Consider the following 24902-nt stretch of genomic DNA (forward strand, 5'->3'; position numbering starts at 1 on the left):
TGTGTATTGATCCAGTGAGACGTCTGCACGGCTATTAACTGTGAAACTATCTGACGTAAGAGTGTGTGAAGATTATTGGTAAATCTGCTTTGTTTTTCTCACACTTATTTTTCTGGTACTCATAAGAAATGCTGGAGCTGTTTATGAGGTAAATATGGAGCAAATTCAGCACTGGGAGCTGAGTTCGTAGGAATATATTTATATGGATATGTTGCAACTAAAGGTTGTAGCAACATGTCCAGTACTATAACAGAAGCTGCCCAGTTTCATGAAGGGTGGCTGATCTAATGAGAAGCAAATAATAGTTTTTCTACCGCGGCTACTACTGCGTTTTATGGAAACTGAGTTGGATTTTTAGGTTTGTGGTTGCTAAGAATCTTCTAACTTCTGTTTATCCAACTGTTTTTTTTAAAGTGGATCATGAAATTACTTATGAGTGTGCATAATTAAACCAAACTTCCAACCAAACATATATCAGTGAAGGGAGAGGTTCATTTCATCCTTTTATCTCTTTGTTTGTTTTTATGGCAGAACACAAACCGGAAAAGATTTGCCTAAAGTACACGGCTCTTTTAAAAGGCCTGTCATTACTGCGGTGTTCAGGGACTTTTAATGTTTACTGAGACATTAATAGGTTCTCTGGTGTATCTCATCTCTTCTTGGTATGCCATATTGTAGAGTAAGGACAGGAACATGTTAAGTTCTAGTTATTAAATGTATTTAGGTTGTTGCACAGGTGTTCACCAGGGTTATGTGCTTGGGTAGATACTTTTTCTTCATAGACTTTACACAGAGGTGGGCAAGGTACCAAAAAAATGCACTTAAGTGAGCGTAGCACAACTTCAACTTATTTTTACTCAAGTACTTTTTTGGCAAAAAGTAGCCATCCAAGAAATTATTCAAGTAAGAGTAAAAAAGTATTTGGTAAAAAACTGATCAAATCATCAATCATTTAGTATTTAAAAATTACATAATCAGAAGGACTACAATGTAAAGTTAAGTGGAAATGTTGGTATTTTAAGGACCAAAATTACAATAATTCACATAAGTACTTTGAATTACCTTGTTGCTGAAAATGTGCTATATGAATTAAATTACCTTACCTGACCTTACCTTTAGTAACAAAAAATAAAATCAGGGAAAAGAAATTTTTCCAAATCAGTTTGTTTCAATACAAAATCCTTGACAAAGATTCCTAAAAGTATGTTTTTTCAAAAACGTTACTCAAGTAAATGTAGTTGAGTGAATGTATCTAATTACTACCAACTCTGACTTTACAAAAAGAGTCTTAAATATATAAAAATGTGGAAATCATCTGTTTTTAAAGGTTCATTGTGTTTGTTTCCAACACAGTAAGGCTGATGAAAACAGGAACAGAGTTTCTAATCTTTCCTTCCTCTTAATGACCAAGCTCCTGCGTTGTTTATGGATATTACTAGCCATTTGGTTCTAGAGTTTATAGGTCTATGCACAATCTGGAGATTCCTTAAGCCATTAGAGAGCCTTTAGTTTGCAGTCTCCTCTCTCATAGAACAGGATCCCTAGGGCTAGGGAGGGGCATATTCTCCTTACTTTAAGGAACAAGACCATCCCTTAGTTGTGCTGCTATAGGTCCAGTCCTTTGCAGACTGGACCCATGAATCCGCCCATGAATCCGCCCTCCCCCAACCTCTTTTTCTTTTTTTTTTTTGCTGTGACTTTCTTACTTTCTCCCTTTGCTTTGTGTTGCAGCTGCAAACTTTGTAGCTGCAGTATTTCATGCTCCAACTTCTCATTGCCATGTTGCATTAACAGCTTAGAACCAGTAAAGTTGCTACATAGCCGCTTGCTTCACTAAATCTTTGGTCATCCTTTAGATTCAGATCCATCAAACACAAATGAAGGTCATTTTGGGGACAGAAGAGGCTTTCCAACCTCAAAGACAGAGTGCATCACTAAAGATAAAGCATAAAAACATAAATGGAAACATGTAGAAATCTGTTCAGCGATTAGAAGAAGAGTCACCAAATTGTTTGTTGAAAAGGGTTCAAATTCCACCTATAAAAATGAAAATATGTATTTTTTAAAAATCCTAAAAGATGTCCCTTTGGAGGGTTTTAATATCTTTTGAGAAACCTGTTTCATTCTCTTTAAAAAAAAAACAACTCCTTTGTTTACTTATGTATATGAATGAGTCACATTTTTTCCAATGTTTCATTTAAGGTTCATTCAGAAGAGGAGGAATAGCTGAAATCAGAGCAGAGGGCACACAGGGGGAGAGGATTCAGTGTGTGTGTGTTTGTGTGCGTGTGGGTGCGCGCGCGTGTGTGTGTGTCGGAGCAAGCGAGAAAAAGAGAGAGAGGGAAAGAGTGAGAGAGAGATGGGGAGTCTGACCGACTGACCTACAGTCTAATTATGTATCATTATCAGGAGACACAAACTGATCTAAATTACTGCAACAGCTCCCATTCACATAGATGGATTACAAAGAGCAGGCCAACACACACACACCCACACACACACCCCTGCACACCCCAACACACCCCCACACACGCACACGCCAACACACACACACGCACCCACACGCACACATAATGTGGCCCCCATCCAACACTTAAACAAATATAAATCATATGCCTTCTTCACAGAGAATTTCTGCGACCCCCAATCGTTCCTGCCGCTTTGCTCCCACACAAATCAGGAGGAATGCATCCAGGTCCACAAACCTTCTATAATCTTGATGAATCATGCAAACATAAAGTTCAGCCATGTTTAGCTTACAATGCATTTGCCATGGTGCATACCCTTTGCCTGTTTTAATGTTTTTATCAGAGAAATACACAACATACAAATATTATAGGTAATATTATTACCCATTATCTCATGTATTTCCATTTATAAATATGGTATTATTCTGACAAACCATCAAAAGAAAAATTTGGTCGTTTCTCCTTTAAACCCAGAATTATCCAGACTCATAAAATGTGCTCTCACAGCAGTCAGGCCAACAAACAAATGCATTCAAATTCCATCTGACCCAAGAACAGAAACAAAGCACACTCATGGAAAAAATTATGAAACTCTCATAGAAATGTAGCTGGAAGGAAACACCTGATTAACCTCTGTATAAAAATGCAACACATAAATATTTGATTATTTTGAAAATGGCTGTGCAAACAAGTAAGGAACTGAAAAATTTACATTTCTTACAAATATAATTTAGAACACATTTTGTTGTTTTTTTTTTTACGCTCATTGTTCAAAGGTAGAAAGCAAAGCAAATCCCATGAGACTCAATCTTTCTAATTTTATAATAATTGTGATCACATGGTTTACTGTAGTGTTGATGTAGCTCACCAGGCTAAGAATTAATCTGCATCCGATTATGCAATTCAGTTCAATTCAATACAATTCAGTTCACTTCGAATGAGTTCAGTTGCATTCCAGGTCAAAAAATTTTAATCTCAACAGACGTAAGAAAAACATCACAATTTCTTCTCCTCCTCTATGCAGTTCACTTCAGTCCATATTCATTCATTTTAATCCTAATCACTTCAACAGAATCATAGCAAATGCATTCAAATATTGGTTCAGGTCCAGTTACATAGAGTCCAGTTGATACAATTACAGTACGGTGCAGTTTGATTTGACGATCCATACCTGGTTTTGTAAAACAAAAAAAAAAGTTGCCTTCCTAACTTTTGCTATCTAAAGGTTAATGTCAAATTTAAGACCTGTTATAATTTACCTGGATTTTATGTTTCTGGGGGGGAAAATGTGGCTCCTGAACTTTGAAGTGAAGGGACCGGGTGAATCGGGGGCTTTCTGTGGTGTTGTTAACGTCTCCTTACGTTTGTAGAAATGTAGATCAGATATTGCTCTGACCTATCAAACACCTGCAATAAAACATTCCTGCTGTGCACCAGGCCACTTTTTCACAGAACAGGAAGTCTGCCCTCAGCATTTGAAGGATTGTGTGCTATGCTTTTTCTCAGCCTGGTGTTGAGAAACCTATGAGGTTCTGCTCTGACTACGTATCGGCACCGTAAGCATCCATTGAAGAGAATATCTACTGAATTAGTAAAGGTGCATCCATCCATCCAGAGCTGCAGTGGTTGGCAGAGCCAGTGCTGAAGTATAATGATCTACTGTTCTGACAGTGCATGAAAACCCGGGTTAAACGTCTCCAGTTTTTCATTAGGCTTCTCCTTTGCTGTACATGCAGATAAATTAAGCAAGTTAATGCTGGTAAATGGGTGAATATTTATTTATTTACCAAGAAAGCTGTATTGTTGCAATTATGATCCATGCTCAGAGGTCAGCAACTTGTTACTCTTAGTTCCATGAATTTGAATACATATTTGAAAAAATACATAAATAATAGTAATAATAATAATAATAAAGTTACTTCTATGAGTAGTTTTTACTTCTACGTGAGTAATTTTATTTTGAAGTAAAGCTATTCTTACTTGAGTAAAACTTTGGCCATCTCTGTCGCCCAGTAATAATTTTAAAGAATAAAAAAAGAATCAAAAATGCACCAGATACAGACACTTAGTGTTAAATTAAGACTTCTTGTTTGTACACAAATTTATTTGTTTCATTGATATTTTCTGTCTTCTGAACCTTCTGTGTCTTATTAAGCTCAATAGGTAATATATCAATATTGTCACTTGATGTATTTTCCCTGTTGTAACTTATAAATTTCATACGGTAAGCATTGGACTGTAAGTATTTGCATGCAAGATTAATGTTTCACAACATTCAATCTTTTATGTTATGAAAATAATTAAGTTGGAAATATGTTTCTTCTGCCATCATTTATTGTTTTCAAATTACGTAATCTATTTGTGTTAATTTTTTTTTTTTAATATTTATCTTTAAAATATCAAACTTCACACCTACTATTATATTGTTTTCTCTGTGATAACAAAGTTTTCACAAATGTATTCAGATGTTTAGATCAGTTACTCTGTTCTTTTGAAATCTTGACCAAGTTTTAAACTTTTACTTGAATGATTTTTTGGACTGATACATTTTACTTTAACTTGATTTAAATTTACTGAAGTAATACTTGAATACAACTTTTGGCTACTCTACCCACCTCTGCCCATGCTCTCCTCTCATTGAAACATTTTGAAACTGATGCATTTTACAGAAAAACAGGCTCAACAGCCAGAAGTTGACAGAACCTGCAGGGGTTCAGAAATAAATCTGGCAGTGCCCTGCAGAAAAACAGCACTTTGCCTCAAGCTCCACGCGTATCTGCGTCAACAGCACCAGCCAGAGGTTGCGCAATGGCACTGATGCACCCGAAACTGTACAAGCCTGGTGACAATATCAGCTTTTTTCAAACTCACTTTGACCTAGCAGTCGTTTCTTCTGGATGAACGGCAGGTTGATCTCAACGTTTTCATTTATTCTAGGGTATTTTATTTCAATCTGTGTACATACTTTTAAGAAACTTGAATAGTGTTATTTTGGCTATAATAATAATTTGTTTTTGTTGAACTGTTATACCTTTTGGTAAACTTGTGCTGTTTTATAAGTTAGATTTAAGGCGAGTTGAAAGGCTTAGTTGCTGGTTAATCCAGCGATCAGCAATGTTGTGTTCATTTAATATGTAGGATTGTCTTAATTTACTTAATCGTGTTTTTAATAACGTTAAATAATTGGAAAACCAACCCTCCCCAAAAAAACGTGTAAGTACGTGGGAAAAAAAACAGACAAACGTGAACAGTCTGCTTTTTACTCCGCAGCTTTGGCGAATAAGGAGAAGTTGCGTGTTTCCAGGCGTCCTGCGGACACCGCAGACTGAGGTCAGCCACAGGGTGAGCGCAACCGAGAGGATTCAACTATTTCATTATTTTGTTATTGTGGACCCAAAAAGAACATCCAAACCGCATATTTTAACAAACCTTTTACATTTCCATACTTACTTTGTGTCTCTGTTGCGTTTTACTGTGTGAATTTGGTTTTTCCGCATAAATAAAAGATTTCACTCTATGTTACGGGTCAGAAGGTTAACTAAGATTTCTTACATGTAATAATAATTTTTAAATAAAAAGAATACACAATAAAATAATTGTAATAATTAATATTTTATTTCAGGCGTTGTCTTAACTCGTCTGCTGCTATTTAATCAACACTTTAAATTATTTAATTGAAAGACATTACCTAACAACAGCAGAAATTATTGTACATTTACTGGGGGCGGAGGGTCATTTCTACTGCTTTACCTTAAAGGAAGTCAAGTAAAAAATACTTAAATTGTCATAAACCTATAAAAATCTATTTGGTAAACCCAAATCGTTCTGAAATGGCGCAGTGATATATTATTGGTTGTAAATATTCGACAGGAGTAAGTTAACCGGAACCGTTGATATATAATCAAAAGATGGTGATTAATAAAATAAGTCAAATAAATCAGAATAAAATTTTAATTCGGTGCCAAAATGGCTGATATTAGTTGTTGGACTAAATTGTTTTGAGTTCTTTTATCTCAGGTGGGTTTAATCTGTAAATCCTCTTGGTGTGACGCATCACCAGCGAGACTTTCATATTTTATTATCATTAATTAAAAAAAAATATAGACAGAACCCTAACACCATGAGAATAGCCTTAAGCAAATCAGACATCTCAAACTCACACCACTTATTTAGATATTTTTCAAATACATATAGCCTATTTTATATATTGAAGGAAAACATATTTCAGCCAATTCACAAACTCTTTGCTTCAGCTGAAATATTAAACTCATTAAGAAGAATATAAACAGATAAATGAAACACTTCCTCGTGAACCTCATGTCTTGGAGTAAATGCATTCATTTTTATCAATCACAGCCTCATTTTTGATTCAGCAGATTCTGCCGCGTAAGTAAACGCTGGCTGACGGGCGCGCGGTTGTGCGCATGTGCCGGCAGGCCTACTTAGCAGGCCTATTGACATTAAAGACAAGTGGGTTATACAGAGCCTGGAAATGGGGCCCGATGAGGGGGGCAAGTCCGCCAGTGGTTCATGGAGCCGAGAGCCAGCCCCACCACCTCTCTCTCTCTCCCTCTCCCTCCCTCTCTCTCTCTCTCTCATGTAGCCAGGCGGACTCTACGGTCAGTCAGTCTCAGAGGGGTGACCCAGGATCAGCCCAGCCTTCTCCCTCCTGGCTGACAGCTGACAGCTGACTGACGGAAATGAGCCGTAGAGGAGAACAGGAGGACGAGCCGAAGTGTGTTTTCCTGTGAAAAGGGGAGGAAAGGGTCTGTGGTATTGCTTCGCGGAGAGGAGAAGACGAAGAACAACGATGTCCTAACTAGGGAAGCTGTTTCAGCAGCAGAGAGCGGCCTGCAGGCCCGGTGAGTGTTGCAGGACCGAGAGTGTGAGCGGGGGGGTGTTCCCTGCTGGGAATATTATCCAGGATGCAAACATTTGCACGGAGGGGATATTAAACTTCACGTTCCCTCTGCAGCATCTCTCGGGCCTCTTCGTGTGTGTGTGTGGGTGCGTGTGCGTGTGCGTGTGCGTGTGTGCGTGTGTGTGTGTTTGTTTTCGCGCCGGAGTGCGCGACAGTGAGCAGGACTATGAGTCTGGTGTCAGGCTACCCTCACCACCCGATCATGCACCACCACGACAGCCACCACTATTCGCTGCACGCGGCGGCGGCGGCCGGAAGGTGCCACGAGGACACCGGGGCGCCTCCGTACTTCACGAGCTGGCTGATCAGCCACGCGGACATGTCACCCACAGAGTACAGCCTCGCGCCGGGCTACAGCCCGGAGTACCACACCAACAGCGGGGGCGACTCCTCCGGCGGCCTGGACGCGCGCCACCACCACCACTACGGACCCGGGAACCATCTGATCCCTGGGCCCGGCAGCATCTCTATGAACGGAGCCACGGTCGGCATGCACCACCACCACCACCACGCACACCCACGCACCATAAAGCGGAGACCCACCGCAAATCGCAAGGAGAGGCGACGGACCCAAAGCATCAATTCGGCCTTCGCGGAGCTCAGGGAGTGCATTCCCAACGTCCCGGCCGACACCAAGCTGTCCAAGATCAAGACTCTGCGGCTGGCCACCAGCTACATCTCCTACCTGATGGACATCCTGGACAAGGACGGCCAGCACGGAGACACGCAGGCGTTTAAAGCCGAGCTGAAAAAGACGGAGGCACGGGAGGAACGCAGGAAAAGAGAGGCGGTAAGGCATCCGCAGGGTCACCATTAACACACATTCAACACACTGCTTTCATGTCACGACGAAAACACACACAGGCAGAGATTTCAGGTTGCCTAATGTCGCCATTGGTAATACTATCAGAAAACATAAGCTGACTAAATGCGCCACTGGAGGGAATAACGTGAAGAAATAAAGAGAGTAAACTAGCATGTCTGCTGAAAGCGCCGAGGAGGAGGCCTGCAGAAACAGATCGGCTCTGCGCGTCCCGCTGCTCCGTGCAGTGATTTATTCTCCAGACACGAGTCATGACCTGAATTCACAGCCAGTCCCTGCGCAGAGAAGATGTTAGATAGTTGTTTTACACGGTTCCACGCTCATTTGGCCCCGTTAGTCGTGTCGTGAATGTTTTATCTCAACAAGATTGATGACTTAAGTTCGCAGTGGAAAATCCTTTAAAAGTCCTCTGTGAGCCTCCTCTGCAGGGCTGCAGGAGGAGAGGAGAAACGCCAGGCAGAGACGCCGCTTAAAAGCCTACAATTTAGCAAATTCTTGCCACAAAGAGAGATAAAGACAGACCGCAACCTACGCAATACAAAACAAACACAAGAAAGCGAAATTTGGGTGGACCAATTATACAGGCGCACCGGAAATAAATAAATACACCGATCTAGGTTACATTACCTGTGTGTAAAATGATTATTACATAATTTAGGGTAATAGTTTACGATAATCAACCAGTTAAAATGATAATTAACATCTTAAAATATGTCACCTGTAAATCGATTTTAAATACAAATGCAACTTTTATCAACGTTCACAGAGACGCTCCACTTTATTAATTCATCTTACCAGCTGAGTTGGATTATCAGAGCAGTTTGCGTGACTGAAACACTCATTCACTTCATTTTGCAGCGTTTCGGCCTTAAGCACATCAAACGCAAACAGGAGCGAAGGAAATCCCCGTAAGCGCAACTACAGACGGTCAGTTATTGGCGCGTTTATGTGCGGTAGGAATTTAAATCGCCGGTAAGGAGAGAGTAAACAGAGGGAGGAAAGTTTGTGTTTGCACGTGTCTTCAAATGTGCGCTGTGCTCGATCAGCATGGATCACTTTACCGATAATTTAATCAAGAAAGGAAACAGAACAGGACCATCAATGACAACAGAAATGGCTGTTGCATTACTTACATTACTTATTCATAATTTTATTATGCCGTGAAAACAGAACGCAAATTTTGATGTGTGGCCATTATTTAGAAACTCCTAATTGGCGTTAAGTACAAAACTATACAAATAAATTGTACTTTTAGGTTGCATTCGCAGAATTTAATAGTTTAAAAAATGTATAGTGGAAAAAAATATAAAATAAATTTAAAAAGAACAGGAGCACTTCCGCCATGTGGCTAAATGCAAAACAAAAAAAATCTTTAAATCTCTCCACCAATATTAAGAGAAATTAAGATAGCAAATAACATAAAATAAAGAATGTGCAATATAATCTGTTTACCATAATTATATGGGAATATTATTATTATTATGAAATATGTTTATGTATTACATTTATGCGTGAATCTGAAGAATTATACATTGAATTCACAAATTAAAATAAAAAGTAACTTCATAAAATAAAATTAAAGCTTAGAACAAAAAATTTCCCTATAAAGAATAAATAAAATATAAAAATGTAAAAGCATCAAAGTACAAAAAAAGCAATAAAAAATCTGTATAAATCTGTATTCTTACGTTATGTTGCTAAACACAGGGAATACATAAATAAAATAGAATAGCTCTGAAAATTGACACAGAAATACCCGTAGTTTTCCATGTAAATAAAATACAGCTCAAAAACTGATGAGTACTGTAAAATAAAATAAAAATAAAGCCCACCTCTTCCGTGTTGCATTCCGTGTAAGAAAGAGAAAAATATGGAAATGTATGGTGTGTATTAAGCCTGAACGGGGTGGTGGTGGGGGGTGAATCGGTGGCCTTTCTCAGACTTCATGGAGCCAACGGAGGCCAGCTTCAGCCATTACGACCCGCTTTTATTATAGCAGCATTTCTGATGGAGTCACACTTCCAACGGCTGCATTGTCTTCACATGCAGTTTCACTGTTTGTCCCATGCAGCTCTGCGGACAATAAAATTATTATGGCACTTTTAGTATGCATGCCTACGCACGGCGTCGATCCGCGTGTTGGCAGTAGCCGCTAATATAATCCACACATTTTAAATCAGTCCTCTGTGATCGCTGACCAAACTTCAGAGCGATGTTTTTATTTACGAGGCGCAGCGAAGCATCATGACACCAACTCTGCCGGGTTTATCTGAGGAGGAATCCATCAGCTGCAGCACACCTTCCCTCAGCCCACAACGCATCAGAGCTGTGCAGCAGACATTATGCGTCCAAACAAACAAAAGTACACGGAGCAGGCCAGAGCAGAATAATTATTTCCTGCTTGATGTGTATAGGAAGTGTGGTGCGTAATGGAAGCCAGGACGCATTTCTCCCTTCCACTTGGAGCTGCATTCACTGCAGGAGGCTGGAGGTTGGATTACAATTGAGTGACGTCTTCTTCAGATTGTATACTGTCTTCCTAAAACACAAGAATGAAAAAAACCAACAAGCTGCAGTGTTGTTGTTGCTCAAAAATCAAGGAGAAGTTATTATTAGGAACGATCACACAATTCGTTGGACTTAAACCGCCTTTTTCTGTCAACAAGTGGAAGTTCAAATTAGGTCACACGGTTTGGATGTATTAAAAAAAAAAAAAATTATATCCATTTATTTTGATGACGCATTTCTTCACTTGTCCCTAAACCTATAAGCATCGTTTAAGCAGGGCGCATTTGTAGCATCATTTATCGTGATGAATGTCTTGTCATAAGAATTTTGATTTATCGTTGTCGCAATAAATTTCAGTTGATGTAAAAATTGGGCAATTTTTAACCATTTAAAAAAGATTCCGCTGCTTATTCAAAGAAAATATCAATAAATTTGAAAATATGATTAAATGCAGTTTCTGTGTGCAGTTTAGTGGGGCTGTCATTGCTGTGGCATGCGGAAAAAAGAAGTAATAAATGATTCTTATCATCACGTTTATCGTTATCACAGTAGTACCACAAAATATCGTGATAACACTTTAAGTCCAAATCGCCCACTCCTAGGAACTGGGTGATAATACATCCCAGAGGCTTTCGGTTTCAAAATGCATCCCTAATTTTTTTTTTCTTTATTCTGCGAATGCGTTTACATTTCATCTAAATTAAAAACCCGAAATTGAACATCGAACCTATAACAAAAAACAACATTAGGCCTAATTGCGCTTGACAAGATGAATTCAGAAGGTTATTTTTAATGCTCCTGGTTATATGTGTAGCTTTAATGTGATGTGCCAGTCGAGATGTGGCTGTGGCTTCAGAGTTAGGGATGTAAACAAGGCCTGGACAGCAGTCACACCTCCCTGTTACATGTAGGGATTTATTTAACAGGGACTGAGTTACTGAAGATACTACTTTGCTACTATTTTGAACAATTTTTTTTATCTTATTATATTAAGAGAAAAAAAATCTTCAGCTTTAGTTTTCTGAAGAATATTCTTTGCAGAATAACAAAGTTTAAGGAAGGAGTTTTAGTATTCAGATGAACTACAAAATTCCGCGTCCTGTGAATGCATAATTTTGGTTGATTTAAAAATTTAATTAAGAAGATTGGTTTTAAATCCCGCATAAACACAAACACACACACTGACGCTCCACTTTGAATTAAGCTATTGGCCGTCTGTCATTTTTCTTCGAATGGAACATTTTTGAGTAACTATCCACATCGGTGTGTTTGCCCTCCAACCCATTAAAGGTTTCCTCGCAGCATGCTGCTAAATTACGTTAAATTACGTTTATTTAAAAAAAAAAAAAACGCTGAATTTTATGTTGTTAAAAAAGTCCAGATAGGAAAGAAACTCTGTGTACTTCTTGTCAGCATGCTGATTGTTATTCACCCTACCTCCCTGCGCAGCAGGCTGGATCTGCGGCATTCCCGTGCAGGGATTTATCCGCGCTGGGATGGAACTGAGGTGTCGTTTTCTGCTGCTTGTTGTCTGGTTGATGTCTGGTGAACTTAGTGGGTGTAGCTACTGTACCGAGCAGAGGTTTACCGCTGCAAGGGTGGGGGGCGTTGTTTAGGGGTTGTAGTGGGGGTTCAATCCAGGATAAACGCACTGAAAGGCGATTCTGGAATATGAATGCATCCATATTCCATATTATCATCGCCTATAAATAGCATATCTACCGCCACCCATCCATCCGTTCGGTGCCAGCTTTGCAAAACGCCCTGCGGTCACATCGGTAGCCTATACGTTTATGGATTGATTAATTTTTGTGTGGCTATCAGTTAACTTTTCTTTTTTATATTTTACCAACATTTTTCTCCTGACTGGAAAACATATTAACGTCTTTTAGTGGCCCGATCAGAGTCCTACTTGAATCTTTAGAGAGGGAGCCAAAGATTAATGGCCAAGAGTCTTTCAGCCAATCACTAATAGTAAATCAATAAAACGAGTTTGATTATGTATTAAACAGCGGCGTGTTTTTTTTTTGTTGTTGTTTGTTTGTTTTTCTCGCATTTCATTGGTTCACTGGTTGTGAGAGGGGGAAGACATGCGGCCAAGGTCAACGGACTGGGACTCGAACCCGGGACAGCTGGGCTGAAAATTTAGGCCTTTATATATGGGTCACGGGTAACACGCTTTACTCCTTGCGCCACCAGTTGCCCTCTTTTTTATTTATTTATTTGTTTATTTATAATAATAAAAAAATATCCGCTGGGTCAGTGACTACAAGTGGAAATTACCTGGTAGAAGCAAACATAAAATCAATCAGTCAATATGAGGTTTATTTATGAGGTTTTAAATATTTTTGGCATTATAGAAATCAATTTATTCATTTTTTCCGCACTATAAGGCGCACCGGATTATAAGGCGCACTCTCAGCTTTTGAGAAAATTGAAGGCTTTTAGGTGCGCCTTATAGTGCGGAAAATATGGTAAATAAATAAATTGATTTCTATAATGCCAAAAATATTTTCCAACCATTATTGAAATGGGTGTAAATGACCTTCGACATGCTGTGTTTTACTAAACTGCATAAAAAAATATTTTCTTTTTAAAAGGATTTTTATTTTATTTAGAATATGCATGTCTCATTTCCTACAATGAAAACAGAGAATAAAGCTTCAACTTTTTGGTTATATAAAAATAAATTATTCTGTCAGGGATATGAATAATTTCAAGCTGAGCTGATTTCAATTGGCTAAATTACTATCAGTGCCAGTCACACAAATGTCCTGACTATTACTGCAATTACTATTTAAAAAGTAAAATTAAAATAATAAATAATAAGAAGAAAAATAACATGTGAAATGTCTGCAGGTGGAGATCCCCAAAGCAGCCTCCTCGTCTTCGTCCTCCTCATCGGTAGGAGATAAGAAGAGCAAAGGTCGGACAGGATGGCCTCAGCATGTCTGGGCTCTGGAACTCAAACAGTAGTGACCCCTCCACTCCCACTCCCACTCCCACTCCTAAATTTGACCCCAGGGTTTTTGATGGACAGTGCAGCCGCCGTGCCTCTGCACACTCAGGCTCCCCACAGCGGCGGGGCTGGATGGACGCTGCAGACGGTCGTCCTGCTGCTCGGCCACGGTCTCAGTTGGACCCCGGGAAGTAGAAGAAGTGACGTGTCCCCAGGAAGGAGCCTGGGTGTGGGCTGAAGTCCATCTAGACAGGCACAGACGGAGTTATGTCCCCTGGCACCTTTCTGAACAAACCGAACCATCCCCACCCCAAACACACACACATACACACCCCTTCACATGCATTTGTTTACCAATGTGTCTGCGTAGTTGACCACACAAATGGGGAATTGTGTGTTTTATTTAACGGAATATATTTATGTTTAATGTGGCCATTAAACGGGTCTCTGCAGGAACTCTCACTCAGATGTATGTGAACACATCTCTCTCTCTCTCCTATTGCAGTTTTAGGTTGTAAACGTAGTGCCGTCACGCCACTGACAAAGTGTCTGTGTTTTTATGTGAAAACGTGCTGGGAGTCTAAATAATGCTTGTTGTGGGATGTAAACAATGTCGTGAAAAGAATAAAAGCACCACTTGGTGAAATGGTGGCTGATTCAAACTGAGCTCATCTCTGCCTCTCACTCAGCAGTATCAGCGGTTTCTTATGATCACTCTGCATCATCTTGGTTTTAATCTTTGCCACTTTTGAAATAGTATTTTATGTAGATTGAATAAAATGATGTAAAATAATCACTAACAGACAGCAGATGTGCTCAAATGTGCTATTGTTGAACACCAAAGTTGTTGAATTTCCTTTTTGTTTGGTGAAGGTCTAGTTCAGCCTCCTGATGTGCATCAGTTTTGTAGGATTGAAGTATTTGTAACAGATCAGCTTTAACTTAATGAGAAATACCCGAGGCACACATTAACAGAGGGATTTTTGAAGGTGTTATTTGTCCCAAGACTCTGTGTCATTGTGAGTTACAGCTGAGTGTGTTGTCTGTTAGAGCACAGATGTTCATTGTGTGTCCTAAAAGAAAACAAAATGAACTTAATAATTTCCCTGCGGCTAAATGCTGAATGTCAAAGTGACACAGGTTTAACCATCACATTCCCAAATGTCAGAGTGAGTGAATAACTGGACTAATTGCAAACTTGTTTGAAAAAAAAAAGTTTAAAAATCTGCAAATTTTGTTCAATTTTACCTGAGCTTGTTTACCTAAAATCTGTTGGTTTTGTGCAATTATTTAGATTCCAAATTCATCTTAGCGAAATAAGGATAAAAGTGTGAAAAATACATAAAATGTATCCTGTTGCAGAGGAAAGCAAAAATGAAAAGCATTTTTAAAAAATTTAAAAAACAACCGATTTTTGGGGGGAATGTAAAGCCTATCAAAATGTCAACAACAGTTGTTTTCACTTAATGTTTGATTCATTGAGGCAGAAGTTTGGGTTTTCATATGCCATGTGTGAATGAAGCAGACATGTGGTTACAGCAAAGTGGAATAGAAAAAAAAAGAAACCCACTCTGATTAAAACTACTTTCAAGAATGCAGTGAGACCACAGTCTTGCTGATCCACAGTGCCGTCATTATTGACCTGGTTGTGTTTCACATCTCTTGCTCTCACTCCAGATGTTTATGTGAAACCTGGAATTATAATGAGTTTGGAGGTTACCTAGGGCAAATAATAATAATAATAATAATAATAATAAAAATAGCATTTAAACCAAATACAAAATTTAAAGGTTGTTGAGAAGCTTAAGAAAAGATTAATCAGGCTATGGAACCTAGGCTTCATCAAAAAACGTGTTGCTCATTATTTGGGGCATTAGGTTTTATAAACAACATCCTAGAAGGTAATTAGCGGCATAATGAAGTTTAGTAGTTTTGTGTTTTTGTGTCTACAGAACACTGGAAATCTTTAGATAATTTGAGACTTCCATAAATATGGATTTTGGTTATTGTCAATGAATAATTTATTATTTTGTATTCACAACCTGTATTTATGCATTTGATTGCATGAGCCGAAGGAGGGTTTGGATACATTTTTAATCACTCAGTCACATGACCATGTGAAGACATTTCCCTGATTTCTACCTGATTGGTGCCAATACTGTAAAACAGACCTTTCCACACCATTCCATTAATGTAATATATAAAATAAAAATCTCTTGTTTGGATGGGTTTGTAGTTTGGAAGAGTAGCCATCTGGTATTTAAGATATTGTTAATTTGATTCCAGTGTCACATCATTGTGCAAAACACTGAATACTGACAATATGGATGAGAGTTTGAGACTCCTGCTGGGTAAATGCGACTTTCTGGTTTTGCAGCTTTGAAGCTCTAAATGAGTTTGATCTATTTACATTTTTTGTCATAATTTTGATCGATTCATTCCTGAAATCAAAAGAAGTTCTGTGTAACTTAGACTATATAAATTAAATGCATCTGACAATGATAAACAACTTTGATCAGAAAAAGAGAGATGGATTCAGTTGTCTACAACAATTTTAATCAAACATAGCTGTCAGAACTTAAAGTTTATCAGAACATAGTGACCAAACAGTCTCATATTTTACTCAATTAGCCAAGATAAGTTAGCACTTTCTCAACTTGTACTGAATCAAACCTGAAAGGGTTAGTTCTGATATTGTAGGAAGATTTTAAATGACTGTGGTCTAAGCTCAGTCGCACATATTCATACACCAACCTACAGACTGCTAGGGGACTCGAGGTTAATTATCTTGCACATAAGTGTCATCATCATGATACGGGAGTGTAATATGGAGTTCAACCCACAACTTGCCAAAAGCAACACAAGAATTTCTTCACATAGAACATTTTCTCTAAGGTGATGGAAGCCAACAGCTAATCAGATATGCGATAATTAACAGTCTGCAATTTGTTCTGTTTGGTTCTAGTTTGTTCAGCTTAACAGCATCTGTTTCCATGTGGAGTTAGCTGACTCCTGTTGTATCCATCCACCAGACCTCATCAGATTTATACAGTTTAGGGAAGAACTGAGTACAAATGGGATTTTGCCTCATTTTTTGCACCAAAGGAAAGTGTGTGTCTCTGTACTTTCTAGGTTTGGAAATTATCCTTTTCAGCTCATGTTTAGCTGATATGCCAAATCCGCCGATGAGGCAGAATGCTGCTGGTCATGCATCTCTTCAAGACCTTGGAGAGTTACATCTGATCAAACTGAGGTTATTTGTTGTTTCAGCTTTTTGCTGTTTTCTGCTCATGTGGGATCATTAATAAAACTTTTTGTGGATGCTGGAGTTAATCAGTCAAAGCAATCAGCTTCATATAAACAAAGGTGCAGTAAATGCTTACCAAAAACTTAAAGGGATGTTTTGTATTCTTTCTTGTTTTTATTGCTGCAGTTGAAGGGTTTTAATTCAATTAACTGTACATGCAATAATATGCTGCAGGCAAGGTCTATGACACAAGTACATTTAAAAAAATTTCTTATGATGTTCCACGTTGACAAAACCCATAAACCTGTGACCTTAACACCTACGGTTGTCTAAGATGTTCAGTAGTCACAGATTTATTTAGACTGAAATCTCCAAATAAGTAAACTTCACATTGTTAAAGTATTAGCTGAGCTAGCTGGGACACACATATGTAATCACATAAATTTAATCTCTTTTGTTCCCTACTGAGCTCCAGTGTCTGAAACAGACATCAGCTGGCTGCTATGATAATTCTTTATCTTGCGTCCTGGTAGGTATGTTAATGGCTCAAAATCAACAACAAACAAACATTCACGCACACACACACACACGCACACAGAGAGTGGATCTTGAAAGTACTTTTCTCATCCTGATATCTAATAGCTACAGCCTTGCCTGGGGTAAAGACTAGAGAACCGGTAATTTTTGAGAGAGCTAGCATCAGATAGAGATGACCCTGTGAATCTGGGAATACAAACACACACACGCACATGCACACATTTAAATAAAACACACACACACAGCCTGTTGTAAGAAGCTGCAAGTGTTTGGTTCAGCTATGAACGAATGTTTTAAATGAATCACTTCAGATGAGTTACAGTTCATTTTTAATGGTTCTTTTATTACTGTAGTGGCTGTGACTCAGAATAGTTATTTGAACCCCAGTCACCCTTCAACTGATCCTGACCCTCTCTGTGACCCCATCGTTATGTTACATATTTATGAATGAGTCAATTAGATCGGCTTAAATGGATTAAAAATGAGTCATGTAATATGAATATTCTGATTTGATTCAGAATCGGAATGAAACTGTAATCAGAATGAGACGGGTGGTTTATGTCACTTGATAATCCAATGGAGTGCAATGGATAGCAAAACAGTCAATGCGATTTATTTCCGTTACAAATCTGGTTTGATGTACTACAACGCTGAGAAGCTGAATGCTGCTTCTCCAAGTTTGGTTCTTGCTCCAGGTATGCAGAGCAGAATCAGAACCAGACGACCTGAGTGGTTCTGAAGGTTGAGCTCCTATATCTTGCTGAAAAGTTACTTGCAAGTCAGCTTTATTTTATTTCTAGTGTTCGAGGATATTTCCACAAAAAAAAATAATTGGAAATATTTTGTATTTTTGTCATGCTAGAAGTTAACTATCTAGGTATGTTAAGAGCTGGAAAAGATGACAATTTAACAACAGATGGGGAAAATATTTTTTTTTTCTTTCTTCACAACACACTACTTATATATTTAAATCTACAGAACAGTTAATGCAGTACAGTGAACCCTCGCTATTCACCTCGGTTCACCTTTCACGGTCTCGCTGCTTCACGGATTTGCATCGTGCATTGTGTTCTGCATTCTGATTGGCTAAACAGTCTCTCCGCTTCTTCTCTACCTGTGTGTCAACAACGTTGCGGTTTAATATGTACACGTATGTAAAACAGCTTGCCATATTTAACATAATCGATGGTGGCATGTCGGTTTATAAGAATCTTTTTGCCCAGAAGAAAAAAGAGCGACAACAGCGACCGATAATTATGTTCTTCTCTCGAAAAAAAAAAACACACCTGCACCGCGGGCTTTAGAAGAAAAAAACCGCTACAGAGCGGAGTCAGGATGCAGCGGCTCAGTCAGAAGAGCAGTGAAATACACGTGAGTCACTATTTGTCCTACTGTACTTTGTTTTTTTTTTTTTTCATAATCATTTTTTATTTTCTCCCTTTCTAATCCAATGCCTCAGGTCGCGGTGGGGCGGTTGCTGATCTCCGCAATTCGGGCATGGGAATCCGCCTTCAGTTCGTATTAAAATTATTATTTTACAGTACAGTAGTTATTTGTAAAAAAACAAAAAAAAATGTTCATACAGTACTTTTTATTTGTTAAACAAATGTTTGGGCCTGTAAAAGGGTTTTGTTCTTTGGTTTCAATGTATTATGGAGTATTTCATTGTATAATAATTGTAAAAAAAAATAAATAAATAAATAAAGGTTTCTACTTTGCGGATTTCGCCTATCGCGGGTTCTTTTTGGAACGTAACCCCCGCGAAAAACGAGGGTTCACTGTATACCAAACACTCCTCCGGTATACCTGCTGGTCTTTAACTGCAGTGGACGAGCAAACATGATAGATGACTAAGGCCTGAATAGAGTTTTTTCCCTGTGATCCGACCAAAACATCTGGTAGCCATTAGCTCCTGGAGACCCCTCCCTTTAGCACTCCTCTGCTCACGATACTTTCCTCCACCGCCTTGACTCGTTTTCTCCACTAGGGGGCCCCGTTTGTACCTATAACCCGTTTTATCACTTAGATTTAACAATTACATAACTGACCAGTGCATCTGTAAACATGTACATAATATTATACTCCCAATACTTCTATGGTTATGATGGTGTTGATTAAAGAAATTAAAGTCTTACAAATTACTGTATATTCAGGAAATGAATAACATTCAGAAAGAATAAAATATCTGGGATGCTTTTGAAACAAATCTCCAATTTTGTCTCTTCAACCACTAACTGTATGTGACATTATTTAATTTGTAGAACAAGAATGACTGACATAACAGTCATGAGGAAATCTATGAGCTGCAACATCAGTTCTTCAATAAATGTGTGTGAGGTCCTGTATAAAAGCAGGAATTTTATCAGTTTAATTGGTATGAAGAACACAAATAAGTGTTAACAGCAATGCCAAGAGGAAAAACATCTGCAAACGTCACACCGATGTAAATGTTGCTACCTGTCAATGTGGCAAAGCGAAGGTAAAGAATGCAGTTAAGTTGGAAACATTAAACACAATCAAGGAAAAGCCAAACACGTTCAAGCCTAGGTCTGACCGTGAAATGAAACTGAATAAAAATCAAACATGCTGATTATTAATGTTCTTTGCAAGTTCAGTTTAAAAAAAGAAAAGAAAATGTTTTTATGTTCTGGAGAACATAAAAACATAAATGTTTGGATGGCCAGAAAAACAAGCTTTTGATATAACTTAAATGAAAAGTTGTCTTTGATTGAATGACAGGACTTCTTGAACTTTTATAAAGGTTTTTGGTGTCTCTTCTGCTGAATAAACTCTAATGCACGGTGTTGGAGGGATGTTGGTTGGGTTTGTTTGTTACATCACATGTAGACTCATTTGATGATCAAATAAAAATACATCTTTAGATATACAACTGTAATCAATACATTTCTGACCACAATAATACTGGGGTTCTTATTTTGGCAACAAAATACTTCTGAGTCTGTGTGCAGAAAAATGTTAGCAGTAGATTCACCAGATTTTATGGTTGGGTCTGTAGATTGAGCTTTCATCCTCCAAATATATTAACAGGCATCAGCTGTTGCCTAGGAGGCATATTATGTAAAATTCACATTTAGCATGTTTTTGTACTTTCATTTGGATTTCTGCTGCTTCTAGAAACGGCTGAAGCACTTAAAAAAACACTCATCCATTTTCTTGACAATGAATTAAAGGTTTTGGGTATCTGGAAAATAACCCGTTTCAGCAACCTTCTGAATGTAACTTCACAAATCAGCAGGTACTGCCCCTTACCTAGTAATCCCAATAAATCCCTGCCTGCCTAGCCACCCAAGCTGAGCATCATCACACTGTACAATGGCTGCTGGAAAAGCTTTGTTGTTGACTTACTGTTAGAATGGCCCATTTGTTTTATTTTAACAGGACACCATCAGTTCCAGCTGAGATGCCACTGCATAAAAACAGACAATCAATAAAATACTTCAATCTGTTTGTACCTGTTTCTTTTATCATTCAACACACATTTTAAGTGTTTCCAGCCTAGTAATGAAGACCTAAATTACACTTACCATTCAAAACCCACTTGCTGCATTCTTGCTGGTTGTCCAGTAGGCTTAATTTCTGCTTTTGAAAGATGTATGGCTGTACAGTATAACTGCGCATCTGTTTGCAGCCATTTTCAGCTGGGAGTGTAAACATTGAGTTGGGGGGCGTGGCCAGCAGCAGTTTAAAGTGATTTTAAGTGACAAAAGGCTTAAAAGCAACTCCATCTGAAAAAAGATTAAAATATAATGAACATGTTTTGTATAGCCAATAGACTTATCCTAACCTGTCCAAGGAAGCCTAATAGGTCACCTTTAAATACGTCAGATGAGTTGTGCTGAAGTGTGTTGGGACAGGACAAATTTCTGCACTCCAGTCATGGACAGTTTTGTCAGAAGCATTTGATGGTTTGACCAGCGAATCTGTTTTCTATGTAAGTAAATAGTCTAATTCTTTGTTTTTTGTGCAGTGGTTGGCCCAATCTGTAGGCTGTATTTGCAATGGGAATTTTACTTTAACCTCTGTTTCAGAAACATTGCCAGCAACATTTGTAATGACAGCATATTATTCACTTTTACAACTGGAGTGTAGTACACTGCCGTCATGTAGCAAATGGCTGTGAGGATTGTGATTCTCATGGCTCATGACAACTTTCTAGTCAAATTCTGCCTCCCAGTGGTTTTAGGTAGCAGTTCAGTCAGTTTTCAGACGGGCGGAGATTGGCTGCAGAAGTGGCAGAGGCAAAAAGAACAACTACACCAGGTAGCGGTAAAAAGCACGCCAACACATGTCTTATATTTAACAGAATCATTTTCTGAGTTTATTTAATAACCTGCACTAAGAATTTACAATTAAAATGTTTGGAAAGTTATCTCCAGGACAGGATGTGTAGTCATTTATCTCTTTTGAATAAATTGAGAGATTTGCTCTGTTTGAGTCATTATAGGACATATGTGTGGATAGTGACGCACAATATACTGAATAAAGCTGGTGTCTGCGATATCGATGTGTGCAAAGTTGTAATTGCAAAGGACTGAGTGCGCTCAGCAAATAATAGGCTTTTTATGCTCTGTATGCAAATATCTGGCCAGCTGGATGGACACACTGTTCCAAACCTGACACAGATTTATGCCTGTGAAGCAATAAAACACTCTTAAGAGACAGTTTAAAAGAAAGGAAAGTGAGGATTGCAGAAATACTGAAATGGTTTCTATTGTATTATTGAACAATAGAAATATTCCTAGATCTCCTCGACTTGGAGAAAATATAATTATATAGCACTGTGTAAGGTAGCTGTTAATGAAAGACACCAAACACCATATAAAGGACTTCTGGATAACTACTGTATCTAAATACATACCAAAATAAAAAAAAGAATTTTCTATTTAAGTATTTCAGTTGTTTTTATTTTAAATATAATATAAAACAATTAGAAAAAAATTAAAGACCCCTGCACTGAACCCTTTGAAAACCTCCTGGTTATTCATCCAAATATTGATCTCTGAACTCTTCCTGAGTTAAAACATTAGTATTGTTTCTAAATAAATAGGAACTTGTTTTCTTTGCATTATTTCAGCTCAGAAAACACTGTGTCTTTTTTGTTATTTTTACCTATTTGTCTGCAAATAAATAAAAAAATTGTGCTTGGATTTTCTGAGACATGTCAGTAGTTCAAAAAATAAAAGAACAATGTTCATTTTACTCAAACATTTACCTAAAAGAGTAAATTCAGAGAAACAGATCATTTTAAGTGGTCTCTTATTTTTTTTATACATATACAGAAGGTTTTATACCTACAATGTGTTTATTCTGCTCAATCATATAAAAACTGTGTATATATGTTTGAATAATTGCATGTTTCTATAAGGCATACAACATATTTTTAATTGTCATAATTGCCCTGGTGATAAATAAAAATAAAAAGGATAAAAAAATAAAACCTCACTGTACTTATTGTTAATATTGCACTTTAAAGTCATTGCAAAAAATGATTAAGTGTGAAAATTAATAATAGCAGCATGAGAAAGTAACAGTGAGAATATAAAGTGCAGTTGACTTGCTAAGTGCAAAAAGTCTCATGTTGTTTTTCAGCTGCAAATGAAATGAAAGTTGAAATGTACGATCTACAAAATTATCTCATTTGTTTTCCTGTATAGCTATGAAGAAAACTGCCTTTCTATAACGGCCCTGACGATAACTTTAATGTAAAGTTAAAGTTATTGTCAGTTATGGGAATTTTCTGTTTGTTGATCCAGGACAGAGAATTAGCCAGCATGAGCTGCTGAGGTAGCTGGAGGTTTGTTGTTTTGCGTCTTATGTTGGTTTGAATGTGTTTCCAACAGGTTTGTTCATCCCATCTGGAGGGCAAAGTATTCGGACCCCGAGCTTTTGCAATATTGCAGCAAAGCACATGTGCAGCAGAAAGTTTGATGGGCTAAATAATAATAAAGGAAAAACAGCAACAGCACGTTAATGGCTTGAGCCAACTATCTGGGCTGGACTTTTATGAGCTACTTTTTAACAACTTCCAAGGAAAGATGGCCAGGAAATGAACGCGACGCTCAGTGAACAGACTTCAGTCTGAACCTGCAGCTTGCTGTCAATAACATGGGCTAGAAGTGATAAATTAATGTTTTTAAATACAGATCTGATCAAAAATGCAGATTTTTGTTTTTAAATTGTTCTGTACATTTTGTTCTCTCTTGGTTGCAAAACAAATGGTTCCTTTGGGATAATAAAGTTTATCTTGACCTTAAAGTTTTAACAGTTTTTCATCAAAATGTCCAAATTAACAGTAATCTTATTTTAGATCTATTTTTCTTGTCATCAAGTTGGAATCTATGCTTTTTTTAAATTTTCTTTTACATTTTTAACAAATAACATCCCACAGAAAAAAAAAATCATCAAAAAATTGATGATTTTGTTTTTCTTCCTTTTAAGACCTAGGAACAGAAAGGTTCTTTAAAATTGACAACAAATTAACAATAGTAGATGCATTTAAAAATTATAAGTAGTCTGTCTTTCAAAATTTCATGTAGGTTTGTGCCACTAAACAAGTTTTAACTATCTGGACTGAGGGCTCTTTGGCTTGTAAAATTTGCTGGTTATTATTTTGATGCTGTTTGTCCAGTTGTTATTTACAATTGATTTCTTGATTTCTAAAAAACTTGTTTGAGATAAATAAATCAAATCAAACAGAATTGTAGAACCTCATTTGCTCAGACCACTTTTTCATATAAAAGTACCACAATAAGAAAGTTATTAATCGTGCATGTAAAACTAACTCTCTCCTGAAGGAAAATCTTTCTTTACACTTAATTTTATTAATTTAATGGATGAGAAAGTCTGTGTAGGAGTAAGTTAGTATTATATATTCAATTATATATAACATAATATACTGTATATATAATAATGTTGGCTGAATGTGTGAGGATGTGCAAGGATATTTATATAAATTTGGACACTGCAAGGTTATGTATGAATATGCAAAGAGGAAAACATATTTTTGCATCTAGATTTATAAATTGTACGTATTTTAATGTATATTTTTTTACTATATGGATTTGGAGGTTGCAAGGTTGCTCACATGAGCAGGTAGGCAGGAAAATGTATGTATACTTACTGTAATTTATAAATTGTAAATACTGTAATGCCTGGAAATACTCCACCAGGGCCTATTAGCTCTTGCTATCCACTCTTGGTGCAATGAATCAGTTACAGACTTACAGACTTGCTCATGTTCTGTCCTGTGTTTGTGTGCATTGTGCCCGTCAAACAAACAGATAAATAAATAAATTATTGAAGTGGGGAATATGACGGTTTCCAGCTTATTGTGCTGGAGGCAGCAAACACTGATTAAGGTAGAAAAGATTCTTCCCTCTTGTTCCTATCACTCAACGGAAATAAAACTGATGTAACAA

The 24902-nt window shown here is 37.6% G+C and overlaps 1 protein-coding gene across 2 annotated transcripts; it reads left to right on the forward strand.

Moving 5' to 3' along the window:
• The first annotated feature begins 6187 nt into the window (after positions 1-6187).
• On the forward strand, positions 6188-17074 carry hand2 (heart and neural crest derivatives expressed 2). 2 transcript variants are annotated; one of them, XM_028016269.1, is made up of 3 exons: positions 6188-7330; positions 7444-8179; positions 13580-17074. In XM_028016269.1, exons 2-3 carry the CDS (start codon positions 7556-7558, stop codon positions 13694-13696), a joined length of 741 nt encoding a protein of 246 aa, XP_027872070.1. In that variant the 5' UTR covers positions 6188-7330; positions 7444-7555; the 3' UTR covers positions 13697-17074. The 2 variants fall into 2 exon arrangements, with proteins under 2 accessions (XP_027872070.1, XP_027872069.1); XM_028016268.1 differs by having other exon boundaries at positions 6188-8179.
• Positions 17075-24902: the final 7828 nt, after the last annotated feature.

The sequence above is a fragment of the Xiphophorus couchianus genome, chromosome 5 (assembly GCF_001444195.1).
Source record: "Xiphophorus couchianus chromosome 5, X_couchianus-1.0, whole genome shotgun sequence".
Lineage (NCBI taxonomy): Eukaryota > Metazoa > Chordata > Actinopteri > Cyprinodontiformes > Poeciliidae > Xiphophorus > Xiphophorus couchianus.